At 43.9% G+C, this 23,509-nt stretch overlaps 1 protein-coding gene across 7 annotated transcripts in view; it reads right to left on the reverse strand.

Moving 5' to 3' along the window:
* Positions 1-2,522: 2,522 nt before the first annotated feature.
* KPNA6 (karyopherin subunit alpha 6) overlaps positions 2,523-23,509 on the reverse strand; it is a 58,816-nt gene continuing 37,829 nt past the window's right edge. For 5 of the 7 annotated variants that reach the window (XM_073903019.1, XM_025855766.2, XM_025855767.2 and 2 more), the window contains 13 exons: positions 19,338-19,471; positions 18,096-18,188; positions 17,587-17,686; positions 16,423-16,517; positions 14,978-15,109; positions 13,547-13,635; positions 12,539-12,638; positions 12,054-12,217; positions 11,831-11,909; positions 9,948-10,073; positions 9,494-9,621; positions 8,300-8,478; positions 2,523-7,677 (listed from right to left, as the gene is read on the reverse strand). In XM_073903019.1, the coding sequence (XP_073759120.1) occupies positions 7,490-7,677; positions 8,300-8,478; positions 9,494-9,621; positions 9,948-10,073; positions 11,831-11,909; positions 12,054-12,217; positions 12,539-12,638; positions 13,547-13,635; positions 14,978-15,109; positions 16,423-16,517; positions 17,587-17,686; positions 18,096-18,188; positions 19,338-19,471 (1,607 nt within the window). In that variant the 3' untranslated portion in view covers positions 2,523-7,489. Of the gene's footprint in view, positions 7,678-8,299; positions 8,479-9,493; positions 9,622-9,947; positions 10,074-11,830; positions 11,910-12,053; positions 12,218-12,538; positions 12,639-13,546; positions 13,636-14,977; positions 15,110-16,422; positions 16,518-17,586; positions 17,687-18,095; positions 18,189-19,337; positions 19,472-20,054; positions 20,381-23,509 lie in introns of those variants that run through there. The other 2 variants (XM_073903020.1, XM_025855763.2) reach the window with 2 other exon arrangements.

A 23,509-nucleotide genomic window follows, 5' to 3' on the forward strand; every position in this document is an offset into this window, starting at 1 on the left:
ACTGCACACCCCCACCGGCCCTTACCGTCTGCTGTGAACATCTATGACTAGGAACTCTGAGGACAAGGGATAGAATATTGGGCTGGGAATCAGACCTATATTCCAGTCCTAACCTCATCGCTAATCTGTGTGACCGGGCATTCTTTTCTCTCCCAGGGCCTCATTTTCCGTATTCAAATGAAAACTTTTCATAACAATAGTTCTTTGAGCGTTTAGTGTACATTTTTCCATCTACTAGCTCAATCCTTGTAACTACTTACTAAGATTAGTACTATTTGTTATTCCTATTTGCATTTGAGGACAGTAAGGCAGAAGTTACTTGTTCCATCGCTATTGAGTGGTGTGAGCAGGGATTCAAAACCAGTCTCGGACAGTACCCATTTTAACTCCTGGACTACTCTGACTCCTACCCAGAATAACCATGGTACCCTTTCCCTGAGGATGAGTGAAGGTAATTTGGTGAAATTATTTACTCCCCGCCCCCAACTCTCCATTACCAGCCTGAGTCCCTCTTTGGAAGGAGCTGGGGGGGCTCTGCGAGAAGTTTGGCCTCAGCAGATTCCTGAACTTTTTCTCTGACTGGCCCACCCTCTACAGACAAAATCCGAGTTGCACTTGGGGCTAAAGGGGGAAAACCCAAACTTCTTCCAAATGTGAGATCACAGTTCTTTATTCAGCTGCCTATAGATAATGGAATATAAAGCCAACAACCCATGTGCCTGGAATTTTATGTGTAAATGGTTTGGCTTGTTTCCAGCCAATCCTGACCATGCCCTCTTTTTTGCTCCCACTATACTTTTACTATTTCCAGGATTTCCCAGTTTTTTTGCAGGTCCTATTCCAGCTTCCAAAATGCCCTTCTGACAAAAACAGTATTTTGAGGTCCAACACAGAGGTCACTTCAGAGCCTTCCCAGTGCTCTGCAGTCTGTCCCTGCTCCCTAGGTCTGGATAGAGCTCTGTAACAGCATTAGTAATGGATGTTATTATTTGCTTACAATTCAATGAACATTGTAAGAACCGTTGGCTAAATTGTAGTCCTAAAGCCCAGCATCAGTCCGGGGCAGCGAAGGCAGAGAATGAAATTGTGCAAATCGAGCACTGTTTTGGGGCTTTTAAGGATGTTCAGTATTTTCCCCAGTTAGACTTAAGGGCAGTGCTCTTCCTCATCCCTTAGTCTGTTTACCAGGTAACCTTGAGAATATGGTATAATAGTATAAAGGTGGAACTCAAGCCAGAAATGTTGGGAATCCAGGTGTCTCCCAACTAAGGCCCTGATTATTTCCAGAAAAACATGTTGGAAATCTCTTGAGTTAACATATAAATCAGGCCTTGATGGGTTCCCATGGGAAGAGGGTGTTCTAGGCAGAGATAAAGAAGATAATAAGAACAAGACATGTGTGGGGTTAAGGGGGTAGAATGGTGTAGCTAGAAAGATCAACAGTGGCCTACATGGGCCAGCTGGGTAGAGTAGGCAGGCGAGGAATAAGAAAAATTGGGAAACATGGGTTAAAGGTTATTTTCTCATTTGCTGTAAAAGAAAATAGCAACAATTATTAACATTTTCCAGATTGTTGGGGAGACCATTGGGAATGGTGAGGATTGTGGTAAAATAGAGCTCTTGCGGGTTGTTTTCAAGCAGAAACTTAGATCCAGTAGTGCCAGAAATTTTTCAAGTTAAAAAATGATGGCAATGAATTAAACATACTCTATCAGCCAACCAAAACCTTCCTTTTAGATTACGTCAGCTTTTTGGCTGGTTGTTTGTAATCTCTGTCCTAGGAATTGACCTAAACGGGAGTAGTTTGTATGACCCCAGTGGCTCAAAGGGCTGTTAAGAGGAACTGATGAAATGTCAAAATCCTGTAGAGAAACTCTAGAAAATGCAAACTAAACTATTGTGACAGAACACAGATCAGTGGTTGCTGGGGGTTGGGCGGGAAGGAGGGACTCCACAGGGGCATGTGGAAACTTCTAGAAGTGATGGATATGTTCACTATCTTGATTGTGGTGGTTTCATGGGTGCATATGTCAAAACTTATCAAATTGTACATTTTAAACATGTGCCAGTTAGTGTATCTCAATTATATTTCAATAAAGCTGAGTAAAAAAAAATTCTTGGGGTACCTGAGTGGCTCAGTCAGCTAAGTGTCCTGATCTCAGCTCAGGTCTTGATCTTAGGGTTGTGAGTTTGAGCCCCGTGTTGGGTGTGGAGCCTACTTAAAAGCAATTCTTGGGGCGCCTGGCTCAGTTGGTTAAGCATCTGCCTTCGGCTCAGGTCACGACCTCGGGGTCCTGGAATTGGCCAGGTGTCGAGCTCCCTGCTCATTGGGGAGTCTGCTCCTGCCCCCCCCCCAGCTCCTGTGCTCTCAAATGATTAAAAATCTTAAAAAAAAAAAAAATTTCTTTATAAGCAGGAGCAGGCTGCTGCAATCCTAACTCCACTGTTAAGCCACACGTTTAAACACCCTTAGCTCATTCACTTCCAAAAAATCCAGTTTAGGATCATTCGAAAGAAGACGATTTAGAACTTTGCAACAGGTTTTTATTTTTGCTTTATATCTAGTACAGTGTTTGAAACCTAAAGAAATACATTTTCTCTTCAAATTTGGATGTGTATATAAATATCATTTGTCTGGACTCAGCACACTCAATGCCACGGTTTCTTGGCCTATGTCTGCTCTGCAATCATCAAACTTTGTCCGTCTACCCAGGGGCCCTGAGAACATGGAAAATAGCCAGAGTCTATAGTTCTTGGAAAACTAAAAGCAAATCTGGAAAGAATAAACCAATGGGGAAAAGTTTCGATTCACCTTCCTAGGGTCTTTAGCTGGGAACCCAAGCTGTTTTTGAAGGACATCCAGTCTGACCTCGGTGGATGGGACCTCATACCCACCTCCCACCCCTCCTTAGCTTCTTTAGTCATCAAAGGCAATTCCCACAGAAGCTGGCTAAGAGAGACAATACCTAACTCCAGGGTCTGAGGGTTCTGGTAGAGGTGGACTCTTTTTAATGACATCCTGAGTCAAGAGGTTCCCAGCCAATCTCAGGATCTGAGCTTTGACTTCCTTCACTGGCCCCAGGGCATGGCAGAGTTTTTTCTCCCCAAACCCAGGAGCTGAAAATCTAATCTACACAGGGGAGGAGGACTAGCATTAGGAAAAGGGGTTTAGGTATGTGCTAACATGGACATCAGCAGTCAGGCTGGCCCAGAAATAGCGAGGTAGGCCCAAAACCACTGGAGACCTTTATGACACACTACAGAGACCTTTTTCCTGGGTGTTCGGGGCCCAACATTTAATGTTGCTGCCCACACCCAGTTTTGGTTCTGCACATACCCCAGGCCTGATGCAAAATGCCCTCTCAGCGGAAAAAGAACAGCTTTAATTCACAGACTTGATTGGTACTGACTTCAGATTCTTCCCTTGTCATGGTCTTAAAGTGGAGGTGGGGCTAGGGGGTAGACAGTGGGATGACTGAATCATTTACGAAGGCCTTGGACAAAGAGCAGTTAGTGCTTACCACATGGATCCCCGCAGGGCCAAATTCTCAGCTTGTTGGCTTAACAAAAAGACTTCAAAAGTTAAGACACAGAAAAAATACTGGACAAGATTGGTCTAGAATGTGCAATCCTAAACGGCTGTGGAAGAAACCTACTCAGCAATTTCTCAGTCTCACACTTACTCACTTCTAGGACAGTCCTACCTAGAAGATGTTGCTACTGGTTACGAGTACGTCCTATGATTCAGTGCACTGAGCCTCACACCTTTCCCCAGGCTGCCAGGGAGGCCTCCAGCCAGCCTGTCCTCCCTACGGCTCCCTGCCTTCAACTGAAAATCCAGAATCTGGGCTCACAGATTATCTACTGAAGAATCCAAGATGATGGATACCAAGCTGAGTGAGTCTCAGGGAGAAGAGGAGGGAAGTACTGTTCATCTTCCCTTTTAGTTTGCTGGAAACAAGTAGCTCTAGGGTATAGAGGGAAACAGGTAGACATGAGAACTTGGAAATCCAGTTCATTCTGTCAGATGGTTTTCATTTTAAACTAGTGTGACTTGAGAGAAAAAGTGTGCCTGAGAGCCTTCTTTCACTCCTCCTTGACCAAGTACAGTAGCAGCTATTATCTGTGCAGTTTAGCTCCAAAAAAATAGGGCTCTTGGGAAGTGGCTTCCAGGGCAAAGAGTAGGAGTAGATCTAAGGTTCTTGGTAAAGGGGGAACAGCAAGGGTCCCCGAAAGCTGAGGTCATCAATGCCTGCTTTTTGGAAGAGTCATCTGTCCGCACTGCCCCAAGTAACCAGGCTGGCCAGCTGAAAGTGGAACCCATGAAGTTCTACCAGAAGGCAGCAGCCAGTGCCAAGGCCATGCAGTCACCTGGGGTCAGCTCAGAACTGAAGGCAGACTTGTAAGACCAAAGACTATTAGTACTAGAGATGCTGGGGGTAGGATAACCAGAGGGGCTGGCAATAAAGAATAGCCAACAGTCTTTAAACACTTCAGCTAAAAGGCTCCTTATGCCCTGACCCACACCTAGGTATCTCCACCTCCAGTGGAGATCTTAAATGGATATACCAGCCATGTGCCAGCATATGAAGATTCCAAAAACAGGTCTTTTCAAGTCTATTCCCGACAACAGGCTGTGGAGCCCCTTCATCCCTACAACATCCATTCAGAGACCTACCGGAGAGCAGACTGTGACCTCATTGAGGCCAGGGTCTGAAGTCCAGATCGGGGCTGCCCACGAAGAGTGGCTGTCACGGCTGGGCAACGGAAATAATGTTTTCTCTCCAAGAGGACCAAAGGAGAGAGGAGACACTGAAGATGTTATTTGCCCCTGTGGGCTGGCAGAATCTCACCTGCTGACTGAAACAGGGGTAGAAAGAAATAATGGGAAAATACGGTGTGAGGAAGACGCCAACAAAGGAAAGCTCCTAGAGGCCACTTTATCTGATGAGAAATCTGTCCTCATGTTGCACCCTGGGAGACTTCAGCCTTTCTAGTCCCTGGAGAAAGCTGGCTTGTAAGCAGCAGCCAGATGGATCAGAAGTCTTCCATCTGGTATAGGCCCCAGATCTGAAGTACAAGATTTTATAGTAGTTGGGAAAAGCAGGGTGTGTATGTCTCACAATAAAAATCTGGCCCCAATGACAGGGACTCAACTATTGCTTGAGATGTACACAATAGGTCCTACTAAAGTGCTTTGCCCTTTGGGTAAGGACGGAGGGGGGCAGGTGGCTTCTCTTTGAACTGTAGGGGGAAAGTTTTGTAATGGAGTCAGTGGGCCAAGTAACAGAGGTCCCGCCCCTTGTCTCCTTGTGGGCCGGTATTTGTTGTTCCTAAGCTGAAGAATAGCATCTGATGTACTAAAGTCTGACATACTGAAGTGGCACAGCACTGGTGTGACTTTTCAGTGATAACTGCAAGCCCCACACCACCTTCCTCAGCAAATGGTTCTGAAGTCGGATCTCAACACTAGGAGACGGCAAAAGTCAAGACCAGTGGCCTACAGTGAGCACCTGAACTTTATATCTGTAAGCAGAGGGGCAGGGATTTAACCTGAGCCAGAAGGGATTTGCAGGAATGGGAGTGAGAGTGGCACTGTCCCTGGGGACAGGCAATGACAGCTCGGCGCAGGCACAGGACCAACCGCAGTGGGGAAGCAGGGGCAGGGCAGACTGTGCCCACAGCTGCACAGTTGGTCTACACTTAGCCAGCAACTTTCTCCACTCCTCTCCCCAACAACTGGGCTTTACTCTCATGTAATCCACCAAAGCGTAGGCAGGCCACGGAGGCGCTGCTCTAGCTTTACTCAAAGAGAAAAGGCATTCGGATTATAACTGTCACAAGGAAGGGAAAAAACCCAAACCAGGCCCAAGGATCCCAAACAGGAAAGATACCAATAACTCTCACAAAAGTCCCGAGGCTGCTAAGTTTCTATGATCACTGGAGAGGCAGCTGTGTGTGATACTTTGTGTGGCCAGGGCTTTTGAGACTGGATCTGAGAAGGCAGACTGCTTTCTGGGTTTCCTGATATAAGCAGGACGCTTAGCAATAAGGACTAGAGTGGTAGACTTCTCTGGGCCCTGGGGCCATCCTTGCTCCCTTCAGGTACTGGGACAATCAGACCAGGCTGACCTGCTATATGAAGGTTCCAGAGCTAAGGGTTGGTCCCAGGTGGTGGCCCAGAACCTAAGCAGAGAGGAAAAGGACCAAGCCCAGGCTTCCTGAGCTAAGCAGCTTCCTTCTCTCTTTTTGGTCGTCCTCACAGTATCCTACTTATAGAAATTACAGACAGTTCTTCCTCTTGAGACCAAATAAGACTGACCTACCTAATATATAGAATATAAAAAAATACAGAACTTTTTGACATTCTCTCCTTTGGAAGTAAAATATACATGATCCAACTATGGAAGAGGAAGAAGGAAGGCCAAAGGCAGGGATCCCTGGCTATCCCAATACATGACACTCTCACTCCACCTCCTCTGCAACTTATGGGTCACCAGAGCAAGGACTTTCTCCTTAGGAGAGAGGAAGGACCACCGCCCCCTGTCTCGTGCTTAGGAGAAAATACAGCTACCTCAGAGGTTCATTCAACTCCGAGGGGAATTTTCAAGTAAACAAATGAAGCTGGGTCGCACCACTGGGAGGTGGGTAGGAAACATGGGATCAGTAGCGACACATGGGAAGACCCACCTGAAGGCCTGCGCTCCTCCCCTCCACGCCCACTGGTGTACGTGCCCCTGGAGGGAAGGTGACCCCCCCAAACTAAAGAGGTCTGCGGAGGGGTTAGAGGGAGGAAGGAACCTTTGTCTCACGGTGACCTCCCCCTCAGCCTCTAGTCCCAGACCATGCTGGCAGCTGGGATTCCTAAAACCAGGAACTCACGGCTCTTGGAAAGAGCAATCTTAATACAAGAAAAATGTGCAAAAGAAAAAAAAAATTAAATAACTCAATCCAAGCATACAAGATTAATATTCTGTCAGAGCAAGAACACTTTGTTTTGAATTTCTCCCCTCCCCTCCCACCCCCCACCTCTGGAATATTCCATCTGCTCAAGTACCCAAGATAAGAGTTACACAGATCAGGGCAGAGAACTGGGAAGGATGAAGGAAGATAAAAGGGAAGGAAGTCACCACGAAAGGAAAAAAAAAAAAAATTTAAAAAGGTGCAAAATTGATTACCTCAGTCCTCCTTTGTCTACCCCTGGGCTCCTGGGTTAAAGACATATGTGCAGCCAAAATATAGTGTAAGGAAGAAAAACCCAACACGTCCCCTTCTTGTCACAAAACCCAAATGTGAGCCTCAGATGGTCTGTCTGTCCAGAGGGTGCTCCCTCCAGGGAAGGGGGCGGAGCAGGTCAAGAGCACAGTTTCCAGGGCAGCAGAGGTGTGTGGTGGCTGATGATGGGGGGGCTGGTTTCCCGCCCACCAGAGGGCTGCTTTTCCGCTGGTTGGTGGTGCTTCCCATCCCCTCCCCTCCCCGGAGGCAGACATTATAGCTGGAAGCCCTCCATGGGGGCCTCAGGCTGCTGGAAGATGAACTGCTGTTGTGTCTCATCCACTTGGGGAGCCAGGCTGCTATCATCATCTTCTACACCAAAGTAGTGCTCAATAAGGTCGAAGGCCTTCTGGTAGATTTCCTGGTTCTCATGGCTCTGGAGAAACTCAATTTTATCCAAGCCTACGATGGCAGTGGCAAGAAGGAAGGAGGGACAAGAGTAAAATGTAATTGCTCTTCTATGGGGCCATGAAACATTTATGTTTTTCTTTCCCTGAGGTATGTTAGTGTTTATCAACGTAAGTAATACGATCAGATCTCTCTTTGACAAGAAAGAGGACAGCCAAGACTTCTTCCTAAAACTACACAGCCCCAAAGGAAAAAGACCAAAATGTCAGTTATACATCAGCTTCTAGTCCTGACTCTGCTTTAAATACTGGTGTGGCCTGGGCCAATCCTTAGCTTCTCTGAAGCTCTCAGAGATGAGTGATGAACACTTTTACTGGAACTTGCTAGAAACTGAACTGAAAACATACCTTCCAGTGCCTGTTTCTCTCATCAATTCTGGAGCTCTATTTTTGCATCTGCGCCATGCCTACTTACTGGGCAGAGCCTATCAAAAAGAGAAGTGGCTCTATTGCTCCTCAGAGGGAGAATGAAATGATGGGATAAAACCTTGTTCAATGATGACCCCCTAAATCCCACAGCCTTACATGTAAACTACCTTGGGGGCCCTCAGTCCCTGAGTCCTGACCTGGAACCTCTTTACTTAAGGCAGAGGTGAGGCTGAAGACAGGACACATACCATAGGCTTCCTCAATGAGGCCACAGTACGGGTTGACCCCTGAGCCACTGCGCTTGCCCTCTTGCTCTCCAAGCCGAAGGATGTTCTCTAACCCATTGAGGGCCACCTGCACAATCTTCGAATCCATCACAGTCAGCAAGTCGCACAAGGGTTTGATGCAGCCCAGTGAGACCAGGTACCTAGGGGCAGAGACCAGGGAAGTTCTAAATTAATGCAGGGCAGAAGTGCTAGGCAGGTGCTGTAGGGCCTGTGGGCCTCCTTCACCTATGTCAACACTCTCGGCAACCCCCTTTTGCTAAGCCTTCATAGCCACTTCTTTATCTCAGTCTCTGCACTCTTCCGATGCTCTGGGTCTAGTTCATTTCCATGGGGAAGGCTGCCATAGATTGCTCCTCCCTGTCTCTGTTGTCCCCTTGCTGTAACGTTACCACTCTGAACACATCACTTCCCTGCTTAAAATGTTCAGCCCAAGCTCTACAGGCCTGACAACAGACCCTCTCCAATCAGGTTCCTACCCTCCTTTTTAGCATCATCTCCCATCATTCCCTTCCAAGGACATTACATTCCAGTCAAACAAGTAAACATCTCCAGGTTTCTGATTCTTGTACCTTTACCTATGTTTTCCCCTGTCCAAAAGGGCTTTTACAACCCTGAATCCTTCAAAGTTTAACTCAATGGTTATCCTTTTTCTCCTAAGGCTTTAAATATGCTGAATATATTCCTACTCCTCTTTCTGGGCAACAAGCTGAGGGCAAAACACTTGTTCAGGTCCCATCACTCCTACTCATGCTGATGATGGAAACCAAAATCAAAGAGCACACACACACACACAAAATGGCTATTTGCTTCTCCCAAGTGTCACCCCCCAAAAAGGATTTCCCCAAGAAGTTGCTATGAATAATCACAGCATGGTTTCTCCTTCCATTTGTATGGGTAATTCTCTGGAAGGTGGAAAGTAGAGGAGAGATGGATGTCTGTGTCCTAGGCTTCTATTCTCTTGGAAGAAAAGAGATACGTGCTTTACAGGAATCTATTCCAGATTCCAGTGCCAATCTAGTAGCTTACCAGTTAAACCTGGTGCTGCTGGACTGGGGCAGACCTATCCCAGGAAAAGCAATTTAGTGGTTACTGTAGACCATGAACCAAGAAGGAGAGTACACATATCACTCAAGACAATGAGAAACAAATGGATACCTGATCTGCTCAGGTGTTCCTCCTGATGTAGCATTGGTGATGGCCCAGGCTGCCTCTTTCCTTGTACGGAACTCTGCTTTTTGAAGGATTTCGATCAATACAGGGAAGATATTTGCATCTATGACAGCCTGAGAGAGGAAGGGGGAGGGGGAAACACACAGAGAAAGTCACTTTAAGAAGATTAAGCCTACAAAAAGGCTTAATAAATCTAGTCTACAAAATCAGCTTAGATTCAGACATCTTCCTCTTCCTGGGAGTCCTTTGTTCTTCCCATAGACAAAGAGGATACAGAGGAACCTGGCTTCTTAAAAAGAATATTCAACAGCACATACTGACCCCAATTTCTAAAGGGGAACAAATTATTTCTTCTAGAAGGAAATATCCCACAACCTCTCATGTTTCCTTGACTTCCCACCTGCTCCTGCCCTGCCCCCTTCCCTCCTGCTTGTTTTACCTGTATTTGAGCCCTGTTGCCAGCAGTGATATTTGAAATGGTCCAGCAAGCTTCCTTCCGGATTGACTCCTTGGGGCTGCTCAGCAAGTGGAGCAGGCAAGGGAGGGCTGAACAGTTAAGAATGACCTAGAACACCAAAAGCACAGGCAACAAAAAAAACTAGGTAAACAGGACTTAATCAAAATTAAAAACATCTGTGAATCAAAAGATACCATCAACAGAGTGAACAGGCAAACCACAGAATGGGAGAAAAATATATGCAAATCATATCTGATAAGGATTAATATCCAGAATAAAGAACTCCTACAACTAACAACAAAAAAACTGAAGAACCCAACTTAAAAAATGCTGAAAGGGCTTAAACAGACATTTCTGCAAAGAAGAAATACAGATGGCAAATGAGCATATGAAAAGATGCCAAACATTGCTAATCATTAGGGAAATGCAAATCAAAACTGCAATAAGGGGGCACTTGGCTGGCTCAGTTGGTGTAGCATCCAACTCTTGACCTCAGGGCTGTGAGTTCAAGCCCCATGCTGGGTGTGGAGCCTACTTAAAAAGCACAACAAAACAAAAAACCCACCAAACTTCAAAAAGATACCATTTCACTTATTAGGATGGCTATTATCAAAAACCTCAGACAATACAAGTGTTGGTAAGGATGTGGAGAAATTGGAACCTAGTACATTGCTGGTGGGGACATAAAATGATACAGCCACTGTGCAAAACAGCAGGTGGTCCCTCAGAATCTTAAACATAAAATCAGCGTATGATCCTGTAACTCCACTTCTGGGTATGTACCTAAAAGAACTGAAAGCAAGGACTCAGACACTTGTAGGCCACTGTTCAATGTAGCTTTATTTGTAATAGCCAAAAGGTGAAAACAACCCAAGTATCTATCAACAAGACAAATGGATAAACAAAATGTGATATATGCATACAATGGACTACTATTCAGCCATAAAAAGGAATGAAGGCATGCCACATGCTACGTATTAATGAACCTTGAAGACATTAGGCTAAGGGTAATTAGCTGACACAAAAGGACAACTACATATAGTTTCACTTATATGAGAGACCTAGAGTAATCAACTCCTAAGAGAGAAAAAGTGTTATGATGGCTACCAGGGACTGAGGCCCAGGAAAGAGGAAACAGGGAGTTATTATTTAATGGGCACAGAGAAATCAGTTTGGGATGATGAAACCCTGTGGGGATGGGTGTTGATGACAATTAAATAACAATGTGAATGGGCTGAATGTCACTGAAGTGTACACTGAATGGTAAAAGCAGTACATGTTATGTTATGAAAATTCTATTCTACTAAAAAAATTTAGTATTTTTGCACTTACTCAACATATATGCAACACACACACAATGACCTAGGAATTGAGTGTGGTTTGAGTGAGATCACTCAACTCTTAGAAATTTGTCAAGAATCCCACAGAATTATGCCAACTACTCAAGACCAAAAGAATACTCTGATCTCTAGCATTTGAACAAAGGAACCCTTTTTACTGTGCCCTCATCGGAGGTGTTATTAACATGAGAAAGCGTCTGTAGGATTCTAAAGGTGTAGGAAGTAGAGGTAAGATTCTACAGCTTTGTGTCTCAAGGGGACCATGACTCAAAAACTTAAAAATTACCCCACAATGTCCCAGGTAGTCAGTCTGCTACATTTCATTTTCCTTCAAAAGCACCCAATGGACAATGATTTGCTTCCAACTTATAAAAGAAATTAAGGCAATCAAGTTTATCATTCAGAAAGTGGCAAAGTTGGAATTTTTCACCTAAGCCCATGCTTTGTCTCCTGGACCATGTTGCCCCCCCAACAAGACCCAAACCCTTGGTTAGGGCTTTTGTCCCTAAACAGCTCCCTCCTTACCTGGGTTTGGATGTCATCCCCGGTGACAATGTTACCCACTGCTCTCAGGGCAGGAGAGGCCACTTTGTAGTCATTGTGCCTACAGAGGAGGGAGACCTGATCAGCAGAGGGCCAGCAGCACTGTCATGGCTCCAGCCCTCTGCACAGAGCAGTACACTGCTTATGACAGCTCTTTAGTTGGAGCTTGGAGAACTTTAGGAAATCTTTCTAACCAGACACTCACATTAGAAGCTCTACCAGTCTTCGGCAGACTCCAGAATCTATGACTGCCTGGATCTTTTCGTTGGGGCCATCGGACAGATAAGAAAGGGCCCAGCAAGCATCTGCCAGCAAGTCTGAGTCACTGCTGAAGAGTAGGCGAGACAGCACAGGTAAACAAGGGGAGACCTGTTGGAAGCAGAGTGAGAGGGACTCATGAGGGGACAGGGCTACATCAGCTCTACTGCTAACCCTAATAGTAATTCTCCTCCCCTACAAGTAATTCTAAGCCCTAGAGATTTCTGCTACATTAAACCATCAGGACTACCTTTTTCACTATGCTATCCAAAGCACACGAGATCACCTACTTCACTGACAATTGCCTCTTTCAGTATCCCATGGACTGAGACCTAAGGTCTTGAAGCCCAAAGACTTGAAGACTCCTATATCAAAATGCCTGCATATGAAGGAAACTGCTTTCATTCAGAAACTGGTAAGAAGCTCTCTCACCTTTGCAAACTCTGGGGGTGGGTTCTTTCCTCGGCAGAGGTTTGACAGGGCCCAGACTGCATTCCGTGTCATCGTCAGTCGTGTGGACTTGGTAAGGAGTCTGAAGGAAACAGCAAAGCCAGACAGATCCTAAGCAATGATGCCCTTGGCATAGGGCTGTCACCTATGAACCCCACGAGCAAATCCAATCAGACCCCTAAGACTCTAGCAGCCTCACTGTGTCTTTCTACCCACAGACCTAAGTTAACTGAGCTTGTTTGGGCCAGGAGGCCGACCTACATCTTCACAGAGGATAAGGACCAGCTGTGGCTTAAGACCATAGCTAGTAAGGACATACAAAGGGCTGAAATTTGAGTAAGCCTGCAAGCCTTTTAAGATAGGACATACCGTGCTCCTAACTCTGGCCACAAGATCTAAACAAGGAGTACTGTTCTCTTTGCAAATAAAAGCTGAAGGTCTAGTGTGAGATAAGCAATGATTTTCTGTGAAGGGCCCAAGAAAGAGTTACAGTGGTAGTCTTTCAGACTGTGGTCTCCGAAGAAGTACAACTCCTCCATCTATTTTGATTTAGATGAAGCTCTATTTGAAGGGTATGGGAGGGAGGGATTGGCAAAGGATCCCCATGCCCCTTCCTGGGGTCTTTAATCTGTGGTTTACGACATAGCTCTGCAATGTACCTATGCATAAAATAGCAAATCAATGCATTCCATAGAGAAGGTTGGGTTTTTCCAGATGTGCTAGTCTTGCCTCTCTCTCCTGGCTCAACAATGAGGCAGGTATGACCAACATGAGAATCTATAGTGCCATGAAGTAAGGAAACAGAAGATCCTCCTTGGCACAGACACAATCTTTTTTACTCTCAAAAGATACCTCTATCTTTTACTTTGGCAATCAACATACTTTTAGTATTTTTGCACTTACTCAACATCTTAAGGTAAGCTGCCCCCAAAGATCTGCCACGTGGCTGCCTTACAGATGCCCCAGGTGCACATGATCATAATTACTCACGTTAACAAAGGATTAAGGATGGAACAGTTCAAGACGTAATCTCGGCAAACGGAGCTGTCTCCAGCTATGTTTCCAAGTGCCCAGACTGCCTGAAAAGGAGATGATGGAACCGTCACTCAGACTCTAGTGGCTTCTGTCAATATTTTATACCAGTGAGTACCCACCAGTAACTTGGACAAAAACCATATCAAGGTATCCTCCTTGCTGACCTCCTTATTGAGCATTTGCTCTATGAGGGCCTCTCCTCTCAAGAGTTCCTAATTTAGTAGGGGAAGACAGGCTGACATCTGTACTGCTGCCGAAGAAGCCAAACCAAGACCTCCCTATGCCCACTCCTCAGAAGAGAAAGTGATTGGAAAGTTGCATTCTTGCAGCCTCACAGGATCTAGCCAGTATGTAGTAAGGGAGGAAAAAATCTAGGCACCACTTTCTTTCTTTTTTTTTTTTTAAAGATTTTATTTATTTGACAGAGAGAGACACAGTGAGAGGGAACACAAGCAGGGGGAGTGAGAGAGGGAGAAGCAGGCTTCCCGCTCGATCCCAGGACCCTGAGACCATGACCCGAGCTGAAGGTGGACGCTTAATGACTGAGCCTCCCAGGCACCCCTAGGCACCACTTTCTACTTTCTGTCCAATCAGTAAAAATCCAATGAAAGAAATGCAAGTTGTGTATTAATCTCTATGATCTGTGGGTATCGGGAAATGAGTACTGTGGTGTCTTTTTTCCAATACTACCTCTGATGCCAAATGCACGGAGTTTTTTCTACATCAGCAATCAATTCTTCAACACCATTTGTGTGTCCAACAATCCAATTCAATTCTGACACTAACTCTTAAGAGTTAGCACAGACCTACAGGTTAAGGGTTCAGGCCCACAAGACTGCCCCCACTTTAGACACCAGCTACAATTGCCAGGTGCCACCATACTTCTGATCAACTGGCTATAAATTCAAAAGTTCCCATAATCTCCTCCTCAGGTTCAATAATTCACTAGAATGATTCACAGAACTCAGGGAAACATTTTGCTTACATTTACTAGCTTACTGTAATGGATATCACTCAGGAAGAGCTAAATGAAAGAGATGCACAGGGCAAGGTATGGGGTGAGCAGTCATGGTGGTACCGAACTCCCATGCCCTCTCTAGGGCACCGCATCAATGTGCTCACCAACCCAGAAGTTCTCTGGGGAGGTTGGGGTGGAGGGATGGGAAGAGTTGGGGGTTCTGATGACCACCTTCCTCATCTTGAGGCTACCTAGGGGCCCCACTCAATCATCTCATTAGGTGTGTTCCATTATAAATAACAAAAGACACTCTTATGCAGGAAATGCCAAGGTTTTTAGTAGTTTTTAGGAACTGGGCACAAAGATCAAATATATTTTTTATTATTAACACAGGGACCACCAAGAATTAAGCCAAATGTGAGCATTACCTGTTCCTGTACATCCTCAAAGTCTGAGTTAAGCAGCTCTATAAAAATGGGGACTGCCCCTGCTTCAATGACAATCTTGGTCTGCTGAGAGGTTCCAGAGGCAATGTTCGTTAGAGCCCAGGCAGCTTCAAACTGAAAGTGAGATTGAGCCATGACTGAGAGATCATTCCAAATAGAGCAGCCGTGCCTACCAGCTGGCTGAGAGTAGTAAGCCGCTTGCCCATGACTAAAAAACTCAAACGTAAGCCTTTTCCTCTTCCCCTTTACTTATTTTTATCTTATATTTAAGTAGGCTCCACGCCCAGCATGGAGCCCACTGTGGGGCTTGAACTCATGACCCTGAGATCAAGACCTGAGCTGAGACTAAGAGCTGGAGCCTCAACTGATTGAGCCACCCGGGAACCTCCTCCTCTTCCCCTTTAAATGACAAAAAGCAGGGGCACCTGGCTGGATCAGTCAGTGGAGCATGTAATTCTTGATCTCGGGGCTGTTGAGTTCAAGCCCCACGTTGGGTATAGTGATTACTTACAAATAAAATCTTTATTAAAAAAAAACTGACAAAAAGCAGTGTGGACAGTGATGTAACACAATGGGAAGATGGACCCAGGCTTCAATGGTCCCAAGTCTAGTTCTACAGTACCACAGCACCCAAGTCCTTTGGCAAGTCGCTTTATTTTCTGAGTTTCACGTTCTTCATTTCTGAAACCAGCATTAGAGTGACCTGCATCTCTCAAAGTCCCTTTCAGCTGAGTTTCTGGCTAGGTCTAATGGATGGACTCACTACCTATTTCTGAAGAGACACCTAGAGAGGCTAAATGATTTGCCTCAGGTCACAGAGGTAATTAGAAGTGGACTAAAACCTTTGTATTTTTTAAGTAAACTCTACGACCAATGTGGGACTCAAAACTCATGACCCCAAGATTAAGAGTTGCATGCTCTACTGACTGAGCCAGCCAGGCATCCCTAGAATCTTCTTTGATTTGTAACTGAATAATCAAACGGGCATATTAAGGTATCTTTCTTTCTTCTTTTTTTAAAGATTTATTTATTTCAGAGAGAGAGAGCGCCAAAGCATGTGAGTGAGCACCGGGAATGGGGGAAGCGGGCAGATGGTGAGGGAGAGAAAGTCTTAAGCAGACTCCATGCTGAGCACAGAGCCCAACCTGGGGCTTGACCTCACCACCCTGAGATCACCTGAGCTGAAGCCAAGAGTCAGATGCTTAACCGACTGCACCACGCAAATGCCCCTCTGGTATCTTGCCTTTGAGACTGTTTTAGGGAAGAAATTTTGGCTCTCTTATTTGAGACCAAGATCTCTGATGCATCTCTTAAATACTTCCTCGTATTACTTGTCTATTTCCCGAGAGATGTGTCTATAGAAACACCCCACAACAATTTCTTAGGAAAAGGTCTTTTATCTGGTACCCTTCTACACCAGGCCTCACCTGTAATGTACAATTCTCATTCCTCTTCAGAAACTCCACAAACCGATCCACCACTCCTGGAGTGTTGATAACTTCATCTATTGGAGGACTAGGCTCTGGAAGAGGGAGAAAGGAAGGAAAGAAAAAGTCAGGAGAGGTTTTGGCTGGTGTATTCACTGGGGTCAGTCCACGCATCCTCCCTAGGTAGTCCTGACTGTCCTTATTGATATTCTCAAACTCCTTTTTGGTGACATAGTTTTCACAATAATTAGTCATCTTTGAAATGTGTGATACAGTTGGGATGCTAAAGAGAAAACCAATCCCAAAATAAGTATATTCACCTTTGGCTTCCTGAAACTTAATTCCTGAAGTAAAGAATTAAGGAAGAGAAGAAAGCCCAAGAAATGGGGAACCCTCATCTAACTATTTCCCTTCTAAAAAGAGCATTTGTTTTCTCGGGAGGAGTGCTTCATATACTGAGACAAGAAGTATTTTCCTATCATACATCAAATTTTTATTGAGTACAAACTATGTGCCAGACACAGTTCTAGGTACTGAAGCTACAACAATGAACAAAGTCAATAAAAGTCTCTGCCCTCACAGAGCTTATATCTAATGAGAAAACATTCTATTATGTTAGTAAGTGTAATGAGAAATAAAGGAGAGGTAGGGCAGGGTAAGAAGATTAAAAATGCTGAGAGTGGAGGGGACCTGCAATTTTATATAGGGCATCAGGGTAGGCTTGTTGAGAATCTAGAATATAATCAGAGAAGTGGGAAGCTGTCACACAGTTATCAGCGACCAGAGGATATCAGGCAGAGGGAAGAGCCAGTGCAAAGGTAAGAATGTGCCTGGCTTGGGGCGCCTGGGTGGCTCGGTCATTAAATGTCTACCTTCGGCTTAGGTCATGATCCCAGGGTCCTGGGATCGAGCCCCGCATCGGGCTCCCTGCTCGGTGGGAAGTCTGCTTTCTCCCTCTCCCGCTCCCCCTGCTTGTGTTCCCTCTCTCGCTGTCAAATAAATAAATAAAATCTTTAAAAAAAAGAATGTGCCTGGCTTGTCCAAGGAATACCAAAGCAGTATGGCTAGAGCAGAATGAGTGAAGGGGAGTAGCAGGTAAGGTCAGTGAGAGGAAACAAGAGGTTAAACCATGTAGGGCCTCCGCAGGAGGACCAGGCTTTGTACCTTTGGAGAGCAGTTTCCGGAATTTCTGTGTGGTTGCTAATTGCAGGTCAGAATCATCAGAAAAGAGCATCTCCACCATCTCTCGTGTGATCACACTCTCCTAGAACGTCAGACAGATTTAAGACTTTGCAAACCAACACCAGAGCTAGATATGAGTACACACTCCTGCTTGGCATCCTGCTTTCTAAAGACTTGAGGGCAAGAGGATGGCATAACAGCAGGCTCAGGAGAAGGTATTTGTGGTTTAATCCATGGCTGCTTTAAGTTGGGACATTTGGATGATTCCTAACCTCTGAGGCAAAGGATGGCTTTCCTTAAATGTTTCCTCAGGTGTCTCCATCACAGATGCTACCCTATTGATTCCTTATGCTGACTAGTTACAAAACTGGACCATGGAAAAAAGAACTTAGCATGACTGTGGCAAAGCCACTAGACGAGAACTGCCCAGTTTCTATTCTATAGACACCGGTACTTCCCAGGTCTACCTGAAGCACAGGCAAGGGCCTTACCCCAGTGGTAGAGCTCACATAGGAGTCCATGAGGAGACTGTCGAACATGGCAGCTTCTTCATTAATCAGCTCCACATTTCTCCGTTTAAAAAGCTGAAAGAGAAGAGAGTAGTAAAACTATTCACTGTAATAAAGAAAACCAAGAATGATCCAATGCTAAATTATGGCAGTAACTGTCAAGAATATGCTAGCATAGCTGAGATAATGCCAAGCTTAATATATTGACATGGAAAGATATCCAACAGCTTTACTATGTTATACCTAATTGTTCACATTTTTTAAGAGAACATTTTTTTTTTTTTTAAGTAAGCTCTATGCCCAATGTGGGGCTTGAATTCATGACCCTGAGATTAAGAGTCGCATGTTCTATTGACTAAACCAGCTAGGTGCCCCTAAGAGAACATGTGAAGATTTCTGTGCCCTTTGTATAAAAGTTGATGGGTATAAAAGGCTTTGAAGGAAAGAAAGAAGAGTAAAGCAAGAGGGTGGGCAAAAGCAGGTTGACTGCATCTAGACCTGGGCAAGGCACCAGTCGTGGTGGTTTATGCCAGAATACAGATGATGAGGCATTAACAAAGTCTCAGTCCTAGGGAGACTTACAAAGAATGGACTTAAGACAGAGAAGTAAGGCAGCCAGAATGGCTGATGAACCTCTTAAGGAGCCAGGCCTAACACTGACTATGGGGGTGAAGAAGAGAGAAGACAATAAGGGGCTAGAACTAGAATATTATATTGAAGACAATATATGAAAAATGATATATATATTTCATATATGTGAAAATAGACAAAAATGATGTCTAAATTGTTTTTTTTTTTAATTGAGAGAGAGCATGTGTGAGTGCAAGTTGGGGAGGGAGGGCTGAGGGAGAGAGAGAATCTTAAGCAGGCAGGTTTCATGCCCATGCAGAGCCCGATTTTGGGGGGGGGGGGGGGGGGGGGGGGGGCGGCGGCCTTGATCTCCCAACCCTGAGGTCATGACCTGAGCCGAAATCAAGAGTCACATGCTTAACCAACTAAGCCACCCAGGCACCCCATAAGTTGTTCTAAATTATGGAAAAGGAGTAAGGGATTGGTTCTTTTTTCAAAGCTTCCAACATCTTTACAATAAAGGAAACTAGATGAGTGGCCCACAGAGCTAAGCTATTTTCCCAAGGGGAAAGTGAGAATGAAAGGTGGAGACCAACCACTGTGGCTGGATTGTCTTCCTGAACAGTATGTTTGAGCACACTCAGGTTAACCTACTTGTTGCTCCCGTTTCTGCTTCCGGAGCTGAATGCCCTCCTCCTCTCTTCTTCGTCTCATTTCCTCAGGGTTTAGGGCATTGTTCTTATAGCTCTTCATTCGATAATTGTCTTTCCCGGGGCTCGCCATGGTCTCTAGAAAAAGCGAAGATAACAAATACAAAAGCTTTTAAGAGGATAGCATTTCTTTTTCACTGGGCTTCTGTCCCTACCCAGCCTCCCAATCTCCCCTACTCAGGGGACCGAAGCTCCAAGGAGACCTGATAATCTCAATAACTTAGCACCTGACATCTCATCTTTAAAACAGGGACATGACTTCCTACTTCATAGAGTTGTAAGGATTAAATAGGTTAATACCTGTGAAGTACTACTTTTAACAATGCTAGGCCATATGGTAAATGCTCAGAAGTTATGATCACCTCTATGACGAGAGCAAACTTGACTTGCCCGATAAACTCAAATATATTTAACTGAGCTAGGTGAAATACATTACAGCATAACTAATTCAGTGGAATACCATGTTATCTTTAATAACCCATATGCCCACCATCTATTTTTCACATTAAAATTTAAACTTTATTCTGTAATATTTGATACATACAAAAAGATGAAACATAATGTTGTTACCAAGCAAAAAATACAATGAGCATCTGTAAACCCACCACCAAATCTAAAAACTAGAACATTATCAATAGGTCTGAATCTTGTTGGCACTTACCCTGTCCCAGGTTCCTCCAGCCCCACTCCAACTCCAGCCAAAAGGAAACTGCTATCCTGAATTTCATTCATTTTGAGAAAACATCTGCCCAGTATCTAAGTCTGAATAACCAGTTTGTCATTCTTTCAAGTAAAAAATAGTGTCAACTTTTTAAAAATAATTCAAGTATAGTTAACATACAATGTTATATTAGTTTCAGGTGTACAATACTGTGATTCAACAATTGTATACATTACTCGGTGCTCATCAAGATAAGTGTGCTCTTAATCCCTATCACTTCTTTTATCCATTCCCCTGCCCACCTGCACCATCAGTTTGTTCCCTATAGTTCAGTCTATTTTTTGGTTTGTCTCTCTTTTTTTTAAAGATTTTTTTATTTATTTGTTTGACACAGAGAGAGAGAGACAGTGAGAGAGGGAACATAAGCAGGGGGAGGGGGACAGAGAGAAGCAGGCTTCCCACTGAGCAGGGAGCCCGACGTGGGGCTCAATCCCAGGACCCTGGGATCAAGACCTGAGCCGAAGGCAGACGCCTAACAACTGAGCCACCCAGGCGCCCCTGTCTCTTTTCTTCTTAAAAAATGTTGTCAATTTATTTATTTATTTATTTTTAAAAATATTATTTATTTGATGGAGAGTGAGAGAGGGAACACAAGCAGGGGGAGTGGGAGGGAGAAGCAGGCTTCCTGCTGAGCAGGGAGCCCGACGTGGGGCTCGATCCCAGGACCCTGGGATCATGACCTGAGCCGAAGGCAGACACTTAACGACTGAGCCACCCAGGCGTCCCAAAAATGGTGTCAATTTAAAAAATGTCTAATTTAGCTAGTAACTCAATTACCCACAGGTGATTTTCCTCCTGACACATTTTCAAAGGTTGGGTTTGTACTGTTTCATCAAGGACATTCTTAAGTGAAACTAGCAAAATTTTTTTTCCAACAGTGAGGGAGTTAGTGGCAAATACATGGACTACTAGTATAGTTTGGTGCCACTGTCTTGATTTGTGCTAAGGCACCAGAAATTTCACCCATCATTGCTTTTGAACTGCTTCTGCAATACAAACATCAAAATGGTAAAAATTGGCAAGTAACATTTTTAAATTTTTTCCCAGCTATATTGAGATATAACTAATAACATCATTTAAGTTTACAGTACACAAAGTGATGATCTATGCATCATACTGCAAGATGATTACCACATAAGGTTAGCTGACACATCCATCACCTCAGTTACTGTTTTGTGTGTGTGTGTGTGTGTGTGTGTGGTGAAAACATTTAAGATCTATTCTCTTAGCAACTTTAAAGGATATACTACAGTGCTATTAACTACAGTCACTATGGTATACATCAGATCCCCAGAACTTACTCACTTTACAACTGAAGTTTGTACTTGTTGACCACCTTCATTCATTTTCCCCACCCCAGATTGGCAACCACCCATCTACAGTTTCTTTGAGTTTGGTCTTTTCAGATTCTACACATACATGGATTTATATTTGTCTTTCTCTTTTTTACTTCTTATTTCACTTAGCATAATGACCGCAAGATTCATCCATACTGTCACAAATAGCAGAATTCCTGGGGCGCCTGGGTGGCTCAGTCGTTAAGCGTCTGCCTTCGGCTCAGGTCATGATCCCGGGGTCCTGGGATCAAGCCCCGTGTCGGGCTCCCTGCTCGGCGGGAAGCCTGCTTCTCCCTCTCCCAGTCCCCCTGCTTGTGTCCCCTCTCTCGCTGTGTCTCTCTCTGTCAAATAAATAAATAAAATCTTTAAAAAAAAAACCAAAAAACAAAAAATAGAATTCCTTTTATAGCTGAATAATAGTCCATTGTTTATATATACATCATGTTTTCCCTATCCATTCATCTGTTGATGGGGCACTTAGGTTGTTTTCATGTTTTGGCTCTTGTAAATATTGCTACAATGACACGAGGGTACATATATCTCTTTGACATAGTGATTTCATTTCACAGAAGTGGTACTGATAGGTTATATTTTTAAAATTTTGAGGTAGCGCCATATTCTCTTCCATAGTAGCTTTACTTAACATTATTTTAAAAAAAAATTTAAAGTAAACTCTATACCCAGTTTAGGGCTTGAACTCACCACCCTGAGATCAAGAGTTGCATACTCTACTGACTGAGCCAGCCAGGAACCCCTACCTACTTACATTCTTACCAGCTGAGTACAAACCGTCCCTTTTCTCCAAATTCTTGCCAACACTTGTTATCTCTTAGGGTTTTTAAAGTTTTTATTTATTCAGTTAAGTAACCTCTACATCCAAGGTGAGGCTTGAACTCATTACCCCAAGATCAGGAGTTGCACATTCTTCCAACTGAGCCAGCCAGGCATACCTTACCTCTTGTGTTTTTGATAATAGCCATTCCAACAGGTGTGAGGTGGTACCTCACTGTGATTTTGATTTGCATTTCCTTGATGACTGGTGATGTTAAGCACTTTTTTCATGTACCTTGGCCACTCCTATGTCTGGCTCTGGGGAAAATGTCTATTCAGGTCCTTTGCCCATTTTTAATTGGAATATTTGGGGTCTGTTGTTGAGTTGTATGAGCTCCTTATATATTTTGGATACTAATTCCTTATCAGATACATGGTTGGCAGATATTTTCTCCCATTCTATAGGTTGCGTTTTCATTTTGTTGACTGTTTCTTTTGCTGTATAGCAGCTTCTAAGTTTAGTTCAAGCTTTCTTAGTTTGATGTAGTCCCACTTGTTTATTTTTGCTTTTGTTGCTTATGTTTTTGGTGTCGTATCCAAAAAAAAATCATCGCCAAGACCAAGGTCTTTTTTCCAATGTTGTCTTCAAGGAGTTTTATAGTTTCCGTTTTTACCAATTAAGTCTTTGATCCATTTTGAGTTGGCAAATAACATCTTAGTCTTCACTTCCCAGGCCCTCTGAAATACTCTGCAGATCACACTTTTGAGAATTCTAAGGAATGAATTGCTGGGTTGTAGGCAGGTAAATGTTAAATTTGACCAACTAGCACCATGTTGCCTTCCACTGTGATACCAATTTACACTATCTTAGCAATACACAACAGGTTCCCATTGATCTTATTACTTGGAATTTTCACTTTTGCCGATCCCTATGGTGTATGAGGTATTTCACTGATAATGATTTGCACATCCCAGATTACTGAGGTTAGATTTTATATTTATTAGCCATGTTAACCCTTCTCTGAAAAATCTATTTGTGTATGTTGAACATTTTCTATTGAATTATTTGCCCTTTTCTTATCAATCTGTAGCTCTTTAGATATTCTAGTTGTTAATCACTTGTGGGTTATTTGTGTTACAAATATCTTCTAGCACTTTGAAGCTTTTCAGTTTTTTCAATTTTTACTTTATGGAGTTCTTTAACAAGTTCTTTATATATTATATATATATAGTAAATATATATATACAGATATATATTATTATATATATAATGTAGTTAAAATTTTT

The sequence above is a fragment of the Callorhinus ursinus genome, unplaced genomic scaffold, assembly GCF_003265705.2.
Source record: "Callorhinus ursinus isolate GAN/ISIS: 27379988/994484 unplaced genomic scaffold, GSC_fseal_2.0 scaffold18, whole genome shotgun sequence".
NCBI lineage: Eukaryota > Metazoa > Chordata > Mammalia > Carnivora > Otariidae > Callorhinus > Callorhinus ursinus.